The 13,845-nt window shown below is 42.0% G+C and overlaps 1 protein-coding gene across 4 annotated transcripts in view; it reads left to right on the top strand.

The window, feature by feature from the left end:
- The first annotated feature begins 40 nt into the window (after nt 1-40).
- The window catches only part of PPIG (peptidylprolyl isomerase G), a 31,744-nt gene continuing 17,939 nt past the window's right edge, over nt 41-13,845 (top strand). For 2 of the 4 annotated variants that reach the window (XM_068948655.1, XM_068948653.1), the window contains exons 1-7: nt 66-352; nt 1,004-1,097; nt 8,692-8,771; nt 8,877-8,951; nt 11,288-11,395; nt 11,704-11,748; nt 13,751-13,838. In XM_068948655.1, coding sequence (XP_068804756.1) covers nt 8,711-8,771; nt 8,877-8,951; nt 11,288-11,395; nt 11,704-11,748; nt 13,751-13,838 — 377 coding nt within the window. In that variant the 5' untranslated portion in view covers nt 66-352; nt 1,004-1,097; nt 8,692-8,710. Of the gene's footprint in view, nt 353-1,003; nt 1,098-8,691; nt 8,772-8,876; nt 8,952-11,287; nt 11,396-11,703; nt 11,749-13,750; nt 13,839-13,845 lie in introns of all 4 variants that reach the window. The other 2 variants (XM_068948654.1, XM_068948652.1) reach the window with 1 other exon arrangement.

Genomic DNA, 13,845 nt, shown 5'->3' with positions numbered 1-13,845 from the left:
GGGCGGCTCCAGCAGGCCGCGCGGGAGGGGGTGGAGCGGCGCTGACGAGCCGGGGGAGGCGGGCGGCCCCCTCCCCCAACCGCTTCGGCTCCCTCCGAGCGGCCTCCGCCGCCTCCGCGCCGCCGGCCCGGGCAGGGCTCAACTGCGGCCGGCCATCCCTCTCCCTCCCTTCCTTCCTCCCGGGTCCCCCGGGCCGGGGCCCCGCTCGCCGCCGCCCCCGCTGGCGGCCCGCCGCGCCGCCCCCAGGGTCGCCCCCTCCCGCCCTTTCCTTCCACTGACGCAGTCTGTGCCGCACCACCTAACATGGCGGCGAGGCGCTGAGGAGCGCGGGGAGACGCGGGCCGCGAGCGGGGTGAGTGCGGCGCCGCGGGCCGGAGCCGCCATGTGGCCGAGCGCGGGCCGCGGCCCAGGCGGCGGCGCGGCCGCCGGGGGCTCGGCGTGGCGTTGGGAGTCGCGGCGCCGCGGGGCCCGAGCCTCGCCGCCGAGGGGGGTGGGCGGCGCGGCGCGGCGCGGCCGGCCGGCCGCGGGCCCTGGCCCTGGCCCTGGCCCGGCCGCGGCCCGCGCTGCCCGCCCGCGCACACGCCCCCTCGCAGGCCCCGGCCGGGAGGGGGCCGCGGCGCCCGAGGGGTGAGGGCGGCCCGCGGGAGGAGAAGCAGCGGGCGGGGGCGGGAGCCGGGCGGCGGGGTCGGCGAGGCCGGGGCCTGGGCGCCGCGCGGTACCGAGCGCCCCGCCGGCGGCCCGGCCGCTGCCCGGCCCGGCGCGGCGCCGCTCGGTGTCTGCTCGGGAGTTTGAATGGAGCCTCTCCGCTCCGCCAGCAGGCGAGGCGGCCGGGCTGCCTGCTGGCCACATGTTCTCCTCCCCGCTGCAGGCCTCTCGCAGGGAAGTGGCGCTTAGAGGAGCAATCATGGCTGGCAGCAGGGTCCCCTGCGGCTCTGCCGAGGGTTTCCGAAGGCCCTTCGGGGGTTTTTACGAGTAAGGAGTTTCAGGCTCGTTTTGTTTGCAGCCGCGACCACGCTAAAAGCGCTGAGTGTTTCCGGTTATACTTTGAGTTGTTGGGACACCTTGAAGCAAGGAACCTTAGGAAGAAAAGAAATAAGGTTTGTTGAAACAGCATGGCTAAAATTTCTGTTGGAGCACTAAATGGAGCGCTAAGCGTTGCCTTACAGCTCGTTCAGATTGAGAAAGATGTCCTCCAGAAATGGTTGGAAAGAACAGGAGTTTAAACAACTCAGCCGCTCTTGTTAAAATTTGCCTAGGTTTTGGCTAGTTAAGTTCATTATATTCTAATTATCCTCTGATACCTGTTTTAAGACAAACTTGAGACCTTTTCTTTTGCTTTTGGTGTCTTTTGTTAAGTTGTATTTGAACTTCTGAGAAATAATATTTATTTTTCAGATATTTCTTCCACACTACCTGCAGAAGAACACTACTACCTGTTCTTTGTTCAGGGATAAGTTTTTTTTTTTTTTCGCTTTACCTTTTAATTCGTTTTGTTTCACTATTCCCATTTGTTCATGCGCTGGGGTCCTGCATCATGACTCAAGTTTGTGGGTGCTACCACAATAAAAACATTAGGAAAATGTGAAAACTGCACATACCTTATGAAGCATTAGCTTGTCTTAGTCTGAAGAGTGTGTAACTAGCTTCACTTATCCGGGGTTTTTATTTTTTAAGATTTGAAAAATGTCTAGTAGTTTCCCCTACATGAAGTGGAGATGAAGGAGGACATAGGAAAGAATAGTAACGTCAGTAATCCTCTGAGAACAGCCTTTGGGACAATATTGCTTAGTAAGGCTTCCCATTTTTCCAGTCCTCTTTTATGGAACTGAAAAATTGTTTTGAAGTTAGCTAGATAACATCAAGCTGTTGTCAAAGAAGATTTTTCCCCTAACGATCTCAGAAAATATTCTGCAGATTATGAAGGCAATCAGAGTGAAGAGGATGGAGGATGTTCATCTGCTGCTGTGTGATGTCTCTATCACCAGATCACTCCTCCATGCCACCTGCACTTAGGACCAGTCTTCCACTTGGGAGCACAGAGTTAGTGCCAGGGAACAAAACTGGCCATCTTTTAAAATGGAGTGAGGGTTAGATAGGAAACTAGATTGATCCTAGGAAGGGATCGAGAGATAAAGTAATAGTCAAAGGAGGAGCACACAAGAATAACAGATGATAGAACAAGCTTTTTTGGTTATGGCTTGCAAATAGGGGTTAGCGTTGAAAACAGTATTTCCTACTGTTAAGTGGTCTTGCCTCATTCTAAACTTTAAGCAAGGCATTCCTCTTCTGGAGTTTATTTTGAGGATCCTGTAACAGTAGAAAAATTTACTTTCTGCATTAGTTAGACATCTGAAAATTCATAGCTCAACAAAGCTTTTCACTTGCTATTGACAAGAACTGTTTAGGTATTTTGTCATCTTTCTCATTCAAGGCCTCTGTACGAGGAAAATAAAACAAGGAACATGGTCTGGTGGGCAGACTGCCTTCTCAGCTGAATATTCTTGTTCTCCCAGCTGAGATATTATAACAGCGTGTTTCCAATTTTTGTATACCTTGGTACAAGAAGACTCAGTTCATGTTAATCATTGTGAAAATTCACACTGGAAGTGATGTAAATGAACTTTGCAGTGCAGTGGTATAGGAATACCTGCTGCATATTTAGTTAGGACCTAGCTGACAGTGGTATTTTTTTAAATCTCTCTAAAAGAATAGCAGACTCTTTGCTTACATGCATGGAAGACAATGGTTGATGTTGTCAGGTGTCTCTTCACTTGACTGGGGGAAAGTGGAGGGAATGCTATGTCAGCAGACCAAAAAGACTTTTAGAAGACCTTCAGCATTATTTTGGAGAAGAAGGTCTGGTGGAAAGTGGTGTTAATCACTTTGTTTTTTCTGCAAAAATGTTGAAAGTTGTTGGGTTTCTTTTAATCTCATTGGAGGGGACAGCCAAGTTTGAAAACCTATAAAATTCCCTTGGTGATGATGAGTAGAAAGTCTTATTGCATAAGTACGATAGACCTGTGTAGAACGTAAATGTTTTTTTTAGGGGGGAAAAAAAAAGTTTAAGTCCACATGATTGCAAAGAAAGCATCCTAAACCTGAAATGTGTTCATATGTATTACCATACTCCTAAACCAGCTGACATCAAAATCCTATGCCGATAATTCAATAAAATCAAAACGAACTAACTTTCTTGGTTGTCATTGCCACTATTTCAAGTTCTTTGATAGTGAAACCGGGGGGAAGAGATGCTGGTATTTAGGAAAATGATGGAGCTTGAGGATAGGCTGGTTGGATTACTGTTGTTCACATCTTTGGTGTCATCCTATCATTTAGCAACCATAAATTCATTTCCAGTGGAGTGAGCGTTTAGCATTCTTGGTCTACGGTTCCGCTGTCGCTTTAACCCGATATGTGCTGCTGCCAAAATATTTTCTTGCAGGGGAGGTGGAGAGGGTAGTTTTCATGCAGATCAATGATCTGTATGGGTTTTAACATGTGGACGTATGAGCACTCTCTTCAGGTAGCAGCCCACGTTTATTTTGGCTTCAAGTGATTGTGGAGCCACAGCCTTAGTCAGCTTGGTGGGTGTTGATGACTATCAGCTCATCTCCAATGTGTGACACGTGCTGGTATTGCAGTTAATCTGTATCTGAGCGCCTCCTAATTCATGTCAGTCAAAAGCAGCTAGGTTATGTTAAGCAGTTTTAACATTAGATGCTTGGTAGCACAGGTAATTTTAATGGGAAGAAGTCCTCTAGGCATACTTTTAAGCATATCAACAAATAATGAGCGATAACCTCTGGCAGAGAGATGCTTGTAAGCAGCTTGTGACAGTTATCTTTTTTCATCGGCACAGTTCAGTTTGAAAGGCGACAGCTGTCTGCAGCCTGGCCAGGAGCTGGCCAACTTTATCCTACAAATAACTGAACAAAATAATGATGCTGGCACAGGTGTGAAGAGATGTGAACCCTGACTGACACAGCTGGTGATGCATTGGTTATAGATGCAGCTGTTCTGGCAGAGCTATATATTTTTAGTGTCTGTTTTATTTATGAAAGTGGAATTGTATTGTAGACGCAAAGTTCAGTGTAGTGTGGATTTTGGTTTGTTGACAAACAAGCCTTTTCTTTTAGGTATACTAAAGTAGTTTTGTTGCATTGTTTCTACTTAGACTTAGTCAGGGGCTCCTCTAGGGGATGGATGAGAATGATGAATGGCTTGAACGTTTCATGATACTACTTGGGTTGCAATATCATCCTTTCTCTCAGGGTTTTGGAAGGAAGAAGTGAGTTAACTCCCCACTGTTGCCTTTCTGGATAGCGCATTTGTGTGTGCCTGTATTGTGGGAATCTTTTGGGTTGACGTTTGGCTGGTAAGTTAACGATATGAACATTAGTTTAGTAACCTGATGTGTGTGCAGTTTTTTTGTTTTGTTTTTTAATAATCGCTGTTTGTATGGGATTAAGCAAGGTAATAGTTGAAAAGGTATATGGGTAGGGAGAAATAGTTGGAGTAAGTTAGACAGGACTCATTGACAGGGTTTGTTTTTGGAGAATGGGACAGGAAAAATACAGGAGAAGACGAAAATGTAGTGTAGGACAACTTAAAAAACAAAATGTAGCTGACTTTGAAATCAAAGATGCACAATGAACTACGAAAGGGAAAAAAGTACTGACTGCAAAAAGTACTTAAGTGTATTGAAGGAGAAATGCTCACTAACTTACAGATCGTTAGGATAAATGTCATTGATGTTTTAGCCTGGTTTACTAAGGAATTAATAAAGCTTATCCACTCTCTTTATTCTGTCAGCGCTCTCCTGCAAGAACACCTAGCTTTGTCTCTCCACCTCTTTCCAGTAAGTTTTGATTCTGTCTTCCAAAAGGTTTCAAGGTTGAGATGTTCCTAGATTATTTAGAAAAGTCAGTATCTGCATAGAGAAGGGACAGCTATTAGTGTTCTCCCTGAAGGAGGTATTTGCGACATCTGCTCAAGAGTTACGTATGTTATTTGGCCCGATGATTGTCCAGTCAGGATTTTCATACTGAACAATTGACACAGGTGTCATTTAGAACCAAATGCAGCCAGTATTTAGGGAATATTATTGGAGGATTTAGGGAAGGTGCAGGGGACACTGGAGGAAATGGAGGAGGTCATATTGGTACATAGATCTGAATTTATTACGTGAGTGGAATAAGGACTCGGAGCATGTGCTAGGCTTCATTTGTTCTACTCTTTGTGAGACACGTTGATAAACTTACCGAAATGAGCAAAAGTTGGTGAGAATGAGAGTCCAGGTAGAATTCTCTCTCTCTTCCTTCCCTCTTCCACCCTTTTCTTTACAAAACCAAGTCAAAATTGACTGAGGTAGGTATATTGACATTTATTTCATGACTTAGCTTTAATCATTATCGATATTTGCAATTAAAATTGTATCACATGTTAAGATAGCATGTATTTATTTTGGCTAAAATCACGTATATATATATGTTCATGCCTTCCTCTTCTGTCTTTCAAGTGAATTGCCCATAAAGCAGAAATTGAATATTCCTCACTTAAGTACATCAGCCAAACGTCTAAAGTTCAGATACAACTGAAGAGTCATCTACTATAGGTCCTTGGATGCCTTAGTTCAGCTAAATTGACTTGCAATTTTATCATCAAAGCAATATTTATTTTTTTTTTTATCACCAAACAATATTTATTGTAGCATTTGTTCTAAGAGGTTTTCCAGAAAAATAAACTTTCTGGTTTTTTTCTCTCTCTCCATGTGACTGTATTCTGCTATGGATGGTGCATGAGTTAGGTGGGTGTCCTTCAGGCTGGTTTCAGTTCTGAAAGAAGTCTGTCCACTCCCACCTATCCCATCTCCTTCTTGCCTCACCTGTGCTGCCTCCTTCCTTGTGCTGGGCCAAGAGTTTGTGCGGTGGTGTCATGAACTGGTTAGTGTTCTGCTAACCTGAGAACAGCAAAATTTTCAGCTACGTGAGTTTTCCCTGCTTGTTTCCCTCTGGGGCTACAGAACTTGTTGCCTCTGATGGGACAGAGAAGGGAGTTCAGAGACAGGAGCAAGCAGGCCAAGGTAGGGCTGCTGTTTTTGACGAAGGCTCCGGCTTGTGTGAATTAAGGTATTCATAACATGGCTAAGAGGATATCTACTGAGGTTCTGGATGTTTGCAAAGTCTAGTCAGGCTGAATTGCATGAATGATAAAACTACTGACTGATGTTTCATTTAAATCAGTCCTGCATTGTTCTTGCAATTTTCACTGTACAGTCTTGGCAAAATGTTCAGAGTGACACTGTGCACAGGGAGGAAAGAGAATATAGACTAACATGATTACGTTACAGTCTTTTGATTTCTTATAACCTCTACAGTCTTTATTTGTCATAACCTTCTTATAAGAGACAGATGGCAACAATAGGGTTTTTCTAGGCTGTTCTGTGGCACAGCTACTAGTTCAGTTCTGGAAAAGATTATGTATGCAGTGTGTCTAAAATAGAGATTTTAATAGCGTTTTCTGGCAACAAAATATAATTAGAACTGAAAATTTGTAGGTTACATCCCAAATGCTGGAAAAAGTGCTCCAGTCTTAAAGATCCTTCTGCCATCATCATGTTTTTTTCCTCTCTGAAGTAATTCAGAGAGGTTGGGGCATCAGAAGAGGAAAAGAACGTCGTAGCTGTGCATGATGTTGGAAGGCTGGAGTCGCAAATGACATGAAGGGAAGTTACTACCTACTAAAAATAAGGGGTTTCATACACTGAAAGATCTGGCAAAGGTTACATTAGGGTTCTCAACTAATCAATGGCATGAAAGGAAAAGAAACAACACAAAGCTGAAACCATGTCACTTAGCAATAACGGTGGAAGAGCTACATCTTTATTTTTTAACGTGGAATGGTCTGGATCCTAATTAGAGCAGCTCCTCATACTACAGTGACAGGAATCCTGGAGACACGTTGCTAAGAAATGGAATGCTTAGGCCTGGATATCAAGTTGTATCCACAATCAGTTATTTTCGCTCTTTGACCATTCCTTTTTAATCTCTATGGCAAAAATTGTGATATTCCTGAAAGTACCCCTACTTGACTTACATAATTATTGCAAATAACTTGATGAAAAGTTGTTAATGTTTTATTGCTTATTTCTTTACATTCAGGTTTCAGACTATAGTTTACAAAATCAGGAGTAGCCTGCCGCTTACATGGTTCGGAAGTCTATCCCATAACCTCAGTTCTGTACTTACTACCGGGGAATTTTGGTGTTCCCCATCTGAGTGATTGGTGATACTGGACTGCAGACAGCCCTGGTCAGAGCTGCCTTGTTGTGTGTGCTGTGGCAGTTGCTTATATGAACAGCTTGAGTTTAGCAGGGAAGAAAACCTCCTGTTTAAGTAGCGAAGGACACACATTTATCATATACAGAATTTTCCTTTGGTTTGCATCTAGTGTTCTTAATATGTCTGTCGGCTTTTCAGAGCTGTCTAATACTCGCAATTTGTGCCCAGTCATGCTTTGTATGACTTCAACAGATTATTCCTTGCACTGAGTTCTTATTTCCCAATGAGAGCTGCTTTTTATGTTTAAGAATTGTCTGTCAGTGTGGGTGCTCTTAATTTGCAGCCCCAGCTAGGCGTAGGGTACAGTTGCGTGACCGTCAGGTCTGGCCCACACCAGTGCTGCTGTCAGCCTCCTTGCTCCAGCCCTACCTGCGTGGTTTTGCTTCCACCCCCAGTGCCCCACTGCCTGTTGCTCATCTGACTGTGTGGTGAGCTGCTGCAGATAGCTAAGGGAACGACAGGCTGTTGGGATGTTTTTGTGAGCCTGCCTGCAGTGATAGCAGGTGAATGCGTGTGTCAGCAAGGGTGGGGAGTGCAGGGCAAGTCCAAGTCTGCAGCAAGGCTGCCACAGAACTGACAAACTCATCTCCCGCAGCTGGAGAAGGTACTGTCCCAGGCTGTTCGTTTTTTGTACTTCTAGATATTAGAAGCAGTGTGTCCGCTCTTGAGCAGGTGTAGTTCATGGACCGGCTTTATTAATGGAAATTAAGTCTAGCAAAAGCTGACTTTGGTTGTGCACTGCAGCAGCTGACGTACTCCTGGGGAGAACAGGCCAGCTCTGAGGCTGGTAAACTTGACCAGAGAGATGAGGTGGCATGTGGAGGCTACAAGCTCCTCAGCTGCTGACACTGAACTTAAGAGATCTCAAATTAGTCTGTTTAAATAGTTCAAAGGCAGTTGTAATAAGGTGTTTGAAAGCACTCTCTGGTCCCAAAGCTGATTCTTGTTTCTGTGATTCTTATTTTGTCTTGAAGAAACAAGAATTCTAGGAACAAATGACTTAAAGTGGTTATCTATACCATCTGGATAGCCGAAAGGCCTATTCCCTATACCTTGCAGTATCTTTTCTTTTCGTATTTCTTCATTTGAAGTATAACACTGAAGCTTGAAGTTAAAACTTTTGCGGCAAGCAGTAAAAATAAAATCACTCCTTTGGGTCCACAGAACATGAAATTGACTTAAAATACTTCGGGCTTTCAGTCTTTCAAAAATATATATATATTTTTTGCTGTCTGTTTTCTTACCTACCTTTTCTGCAGTTTTTTTTGTCTTTATAAAATCTTCCTGTTTGACTTGAGCACAGTTTCACTACACAAAAGGAAGAACTCAGTCTTCTTTTTATTATTTACAGTATTTAAACTTTGGAAGCCATGGGAGTAAAGGTCCAGAGGCCTCGTTGCTTTTTTGACATAGCCATCAACAATGTACCTGGTAAGAAAATTAAAATATGTACTCAGTAACGTGGTACTCATATGAAATATATAAGAATAATGCAAATACCAGTCAACTTCATAGCAAATGTGGCTTTTCTTCTAGCTGGAAGAGTGGTCTTTGAGTTGTTTTCGGATGTGTGTCCAAAGACATGTGAGAATTTTCGCTGCCTTTGCACAGGTTTGTAGTTTTTTTTAATTTTATTTATAGTTTTTAGTATAATACCATGTTAGCTAGTTCGACAGCTATGTTATTTTTCCTGACGTTTTCTGACATATAAAAACAAGCACGTGAAGCCTTGGTTCTTGGCGTCTGTAGAGATTTGGCAGATTTCTCATATGCATCTGATGCAGAATCAAAGCAATTGTAGCTTTGGCTTAAGCTGTTGCGGGGAGCGTATACTAATCAACTTCAAATACTGACACAATAAGCTGATTTTCTGTTACTAGAAATTACTACTTACATTATGTAACATCATCCAATCCTGAAATAAGAGATCAAGCACGCAAACTTCCATTTTAGTCTTACGATATTTTGAGGTATTTCAAAGGTATTGCTAGTATGCATGAGTATCTTTGCTTTCTACCTAACTATCATTTTAATTTTTCTTTGTAGATGGAGACTGGTGACTTCCACCTCTAGTGAAATTCAAATTAATTCTTGAACAAAATATTTAAAAGTTTCTATCCCAGAAATATTTCCAAATAGTAATGTCTTCCTCTGGACTTCCTGCTCTTATTGAAAATGCTGATAACTTACCAAAAATGAATTAATAAAAGTATTATCACAATAATAATTTTGTGTAAGCATAAGCCCCTATTTTCTGTCTTAAGCATTTCCTTCTTCCTTTCCCGTCAGTTCTGTTCCCTTTCAGGTCCAGGCCTCATAGCTGCTAATATTGAATTGCTCGGCAGTACTAATCTGATCTGGATCAGGTGTGACTGCATGATTACAGTTATGTCAAGTTAGCCAGAACACTGTGTGGCATTCATGCTGCCTACAGGAAAGGAAGAGTTATTGGATTTGGAATTGGTTTCCTTGCACAAAATCGGTGTGCCAAAACTTGTTGACAAATTTGAACCCTAAAGTGATTCTCTTTTTTCTTTCTTTTTTCTGTTTTTTAATGGGTTTTAGTTTGGAATGATGCAAGCATGGTGTTCTTCACCTGTCAAATGCCCAAAAGTCAGATTTGTTGTATAAAGGTCTTATTTCCCTGCTACTGCAGGGAATTTTGTACTTGAAGTCTTTGGATAGCATTTCAAGTCAGAAGTAAGTGTAACTAAGTCCGTAGTTTGTTGTTCACATTTAAAATCAAGTTCAGATTAACTATTTCACTGTTTCAATGCATTTAAGAATAATGAGGAAACTATGTGGTTAAAGTGTTTATGACAGCAAATTAATTCAAAATTTGATTTTATTTCTGTATTTTCATACTCATTTTTTGTCAGTTCTGAAAAGGATATACAGTTGTCTTAAAACATGAGTCACCACCTCTTTTTTCCCCTGCTATATGTGTGTTAGGCATACACCAACCTAGTGGAACAGACGTAGCTACATATTTATCAAAGGTTCTGTCAGAAGCGTTTTTATAGCTAGTCAGATGCTTTTGGAAGCACCAATCTGCTATAGATAATTTCAGAGGCAACTGCCCTTGACAGAAGCTGTCAGTTTTGCAGCTCAGAATGAGACTGTGGGAAGTCACAGCTGAACCGTGTGCCAGCACTGAGAGGAAAAGCTCCTTCTCCTTCCAACAGAGTCTCACTGCTTACCTTACTGTCACCTTGCAGTTGGCTCTGCTGTTTGCAGCGTCCCACCTCGAGTCACTTCTCTTGCGAACTCAGTAGAGAGCAGGAGCTCCAGAACTGGTGCAAGGCAGAAGAGTGGCGGGAACAGTCAGGGAAAGGCAGGGGAGCAAGATTCCTTCTTTGTACTCTTCTCTTAGTTACAGCCTTTTATACTACCTTCACCATGAGATGTTGTAACTGAAGATCCGACTGTTCTTCACCTGCTTCAGGGCAAAGCCAGTTATCTTAAACCTACACTGACTTTAATTTAGGTGAATCTACCCAGAAGAGGCCTGGAAGGATTCTGTGAAAGCACTTTGAGTTACGTGATTAGTAATGTCCTCCCAGCAGTAATAGTAAGATATTGCACCCTTAGCTGTTTAAGCCTCTTCAGATAGGTGTCATTCTATCTATTTGAGTTCTTAATTTATCTCTTCTTGAATGAATTGTAGCTATGCTGGGGGGGGGGGGGGGAAGATGATTCCCATGTTGTATGCTTATGTCAGTAAGGAGTTCCTCTGATATAACTGCAGAGGTAGAAGCTGGTTTCTGCTCTGTTTCCTTAAAAGTAATACAAACAAGAAACTGACAGCTGTGTGCCTACCTTTCAAGTTGATTTTTTTGGAACTCGGTAGGTAATTTTGATCAAACCCTTAGGCAGTATTTTTTAATAGTGGAGATTCTACAGGTCTAGAGAGTCACTTCTTTTTTGTTTTCCTTCCTCTCCTTTAGGTGAAAAGGGTACAGGAAAATCCACCCAAAAGCCATTGCATTACAAAAGTTGTCTGTTTCACAGGGTAGTGAAAGATTTCATGATCCAAGGAGGCGACTTCAGTGAAGGTACGATGTGAATCTTTAAAGAAAAATAATGCTTACATGATAGAACATTGCAGAAGTCCTGCTTAGCATCCTTTACTTGCATGAATTATTCCGTAACTTAACTTTTTCTTTCTTTTTCTGAGTAAGAACCTTAGATGAAAACACTTAAAATGTATACATATATATGTACATATGTGCATATATTTCTGCTCTGTTACCTTAGTGGTCAGAATATATTTCTATTGAAAGTTTTATATGTGGTGGTAAAATATTATGTCTACTGCTGGGAAATAAAGAGAAGTTGTAACTGCCGCTTTTCCCCTTTCAAGGAAATGGCAGGGGAGGAGAATCCATTTATGGAGGCTTTTTTGAAGGTAAGAGCTTTACGAGTCCACTCTTTCAGTGTTACTATACGCAATCACATTTACATTATGTAGTCTCAGTTCTGTAAATATCAACTCCATTGTCTTTGTTAGGATTTTGTTTGGTCTTAGAATCTTCTGTTGCTTTTCACATGAGGCTGTTTTAATGTGGGGGAGGTTGATTTTTTTTTTGTCTTTTTAAGATGTGAACCTTTTTAATTAATAAAAAATTAAACAAAAATCAAACTCATTCATGTTTAGGAGCTTTACCAGACTTACATTTTTATAACTGTTTCTAAACATGGTATCTGATTCTGAATGGACCGTTTTGGCTTGAGCAGATAGCCAAAAGGTGGGGCTTGCCTTTTCTTTCAGTCAGGAGGAGAAAGTCATGATGGTGTCTGATTTTCTTGCAAGTTGTCTTTATTTGCTTTATTCTCTTTCCTGAACTCAAGAGGACTTAAGTATTAAGAGGCCATCTGTTTTGTCACAGTCCTGGTTTTCTTTTAGTTCTCTTTAAGTTCTTCTTTCTTCAGCCTGTTTCCCAGCCTGTATTTGTCCAGAATGTACTGGAGCATCTCTCTGTTTCAGGGAACAGTTTCATATCGCACCTAACCCCATCTGATGGCTAGCTGCCACCTAAGGGTTGGTTGTAATCCTCCTCCCTGCTTGCCGTTTTTCTTTTGACATTGGTGCTTGTCTGAGCTTGCAGCAAGTAATCAAAAGAATTACTAACTATTTCGGTCAGGTTAGGCTGCAGTTTTATATCAGACCTTGAGTTGAATCAACACTTTGCAACTGCCAAAAGATGGAGGTCTTACCTTGCACTGACTGTGCAAGCTGCAAGCTGATTCATCATGCTAAAATGCCAGACAACTTGTACAGCAAAAACGTATTTATTTCCATGTCAGTGAGTCGCTCCGATGCAACACGTAGTGAGACGAGTATCAGAACCAATGCAAGTGGAGCTGGGGGAGATGGAAGAAGTAGCAAAACTTTTACCTTCTGGCAGTTGTAAGCTGTTTATTCAACACAGCCGTAGCATAAGACAGAATCCATAGGGGTTTTTTTGCTGATGAGACTCCCTTAACCAGCTCATCACAGAGTTAGATGACACCTAATGCCATGCAAGAGAGCAAGTGTACAGGTGACGGTGGAGAGCGAGCGGTACTGTCCCTTTCACTGCCAGAGACACAGTGTGATATGAGACCACAGCCTTACAGACAGTGTACTTTTCCTGTGTTGATTGTTTCTCCTGCCACATATCTAGGTGATAATGAGTAAACTTTCTCCACCTGGACAGTTTAGATGGCCCAACAGTCTTTTATGCTGTAAATGGGAAGAAGGGGCATAGGATGCTGTTACCTGCTGTAACAGGCATAGGATGCTGTTAAGTGAAGAATGATGGTTACTTTTCACAGTTTCATTGGGATTTAACCTGAACTATTGCAATGATGTGGTCATCAAAAATAAGATTCGTTCAAGTTAAACTTATTTTCTTAATGGCTACCTTAATTAAACTCACCTGTGTAGCTGATAGACAAACAGAAGTTGTATGGGATTGCCATCAAACTGGATCTCCATGTTTATGAAAGAATAACAGAATAGCCTCAAAATGAGGGGGATTCCTTAATGCTTAATGCACAATAATAAACTTTTTCTGCTTTTAAGAGACAATGATCTGCATGTGCAGAATAAAAATAGCAACAACTTAAAATTATCAGATCTCTTAACACTGGTAGGAAAGAAATCTCTTGAGCAAGAAGTTTCCATTTTTAGTTTTTCTCAGGCTATAAATCATTAACTCATATTTTGCCTTCTTAAATTGCACTATTTATAATAAAAGGTGTAACGTATTTTAAAAATTAAATTAAAATTATTAAATTAAAAACTGTTATTTTGAATCTAATTTTAATGCTCTTTTTACTGAAGTGACTAGGATGAGTTTACTTAATTATAGCATTCAGCTAAGCATATATGGTGTTTTTAAAGTAATTGAAAACACTTTTTTTAGATGAAAGCTTTGCTGTAAAGCACAACAAAGAATTTCTCCTTTCAATGGCCAACCGAGGGAAAGATACAAATGGTTCACAGTTCTTTATGTAAGTA

The sequence above is a fragment of the Struthio camelus genome, chromosome 6 (assembly GCF_040807025.1).
Source record: "Struthio camelus isolate bStrCam1 chromosome 6, bStrCam1.hap1, whole genome shotgun sequence".
NCBI classification, from domain to species: Eukaryota; Metazoa; Chordata; class Aves; order Struthioniformes; family Struthionidae; genus Struthio; species Struthio camelus.
The sequence above is the reverse complement of the archived record's forward strand: the minus strand, read 5'-3'. Positions and strand labels throughout refer to the sequence as shown.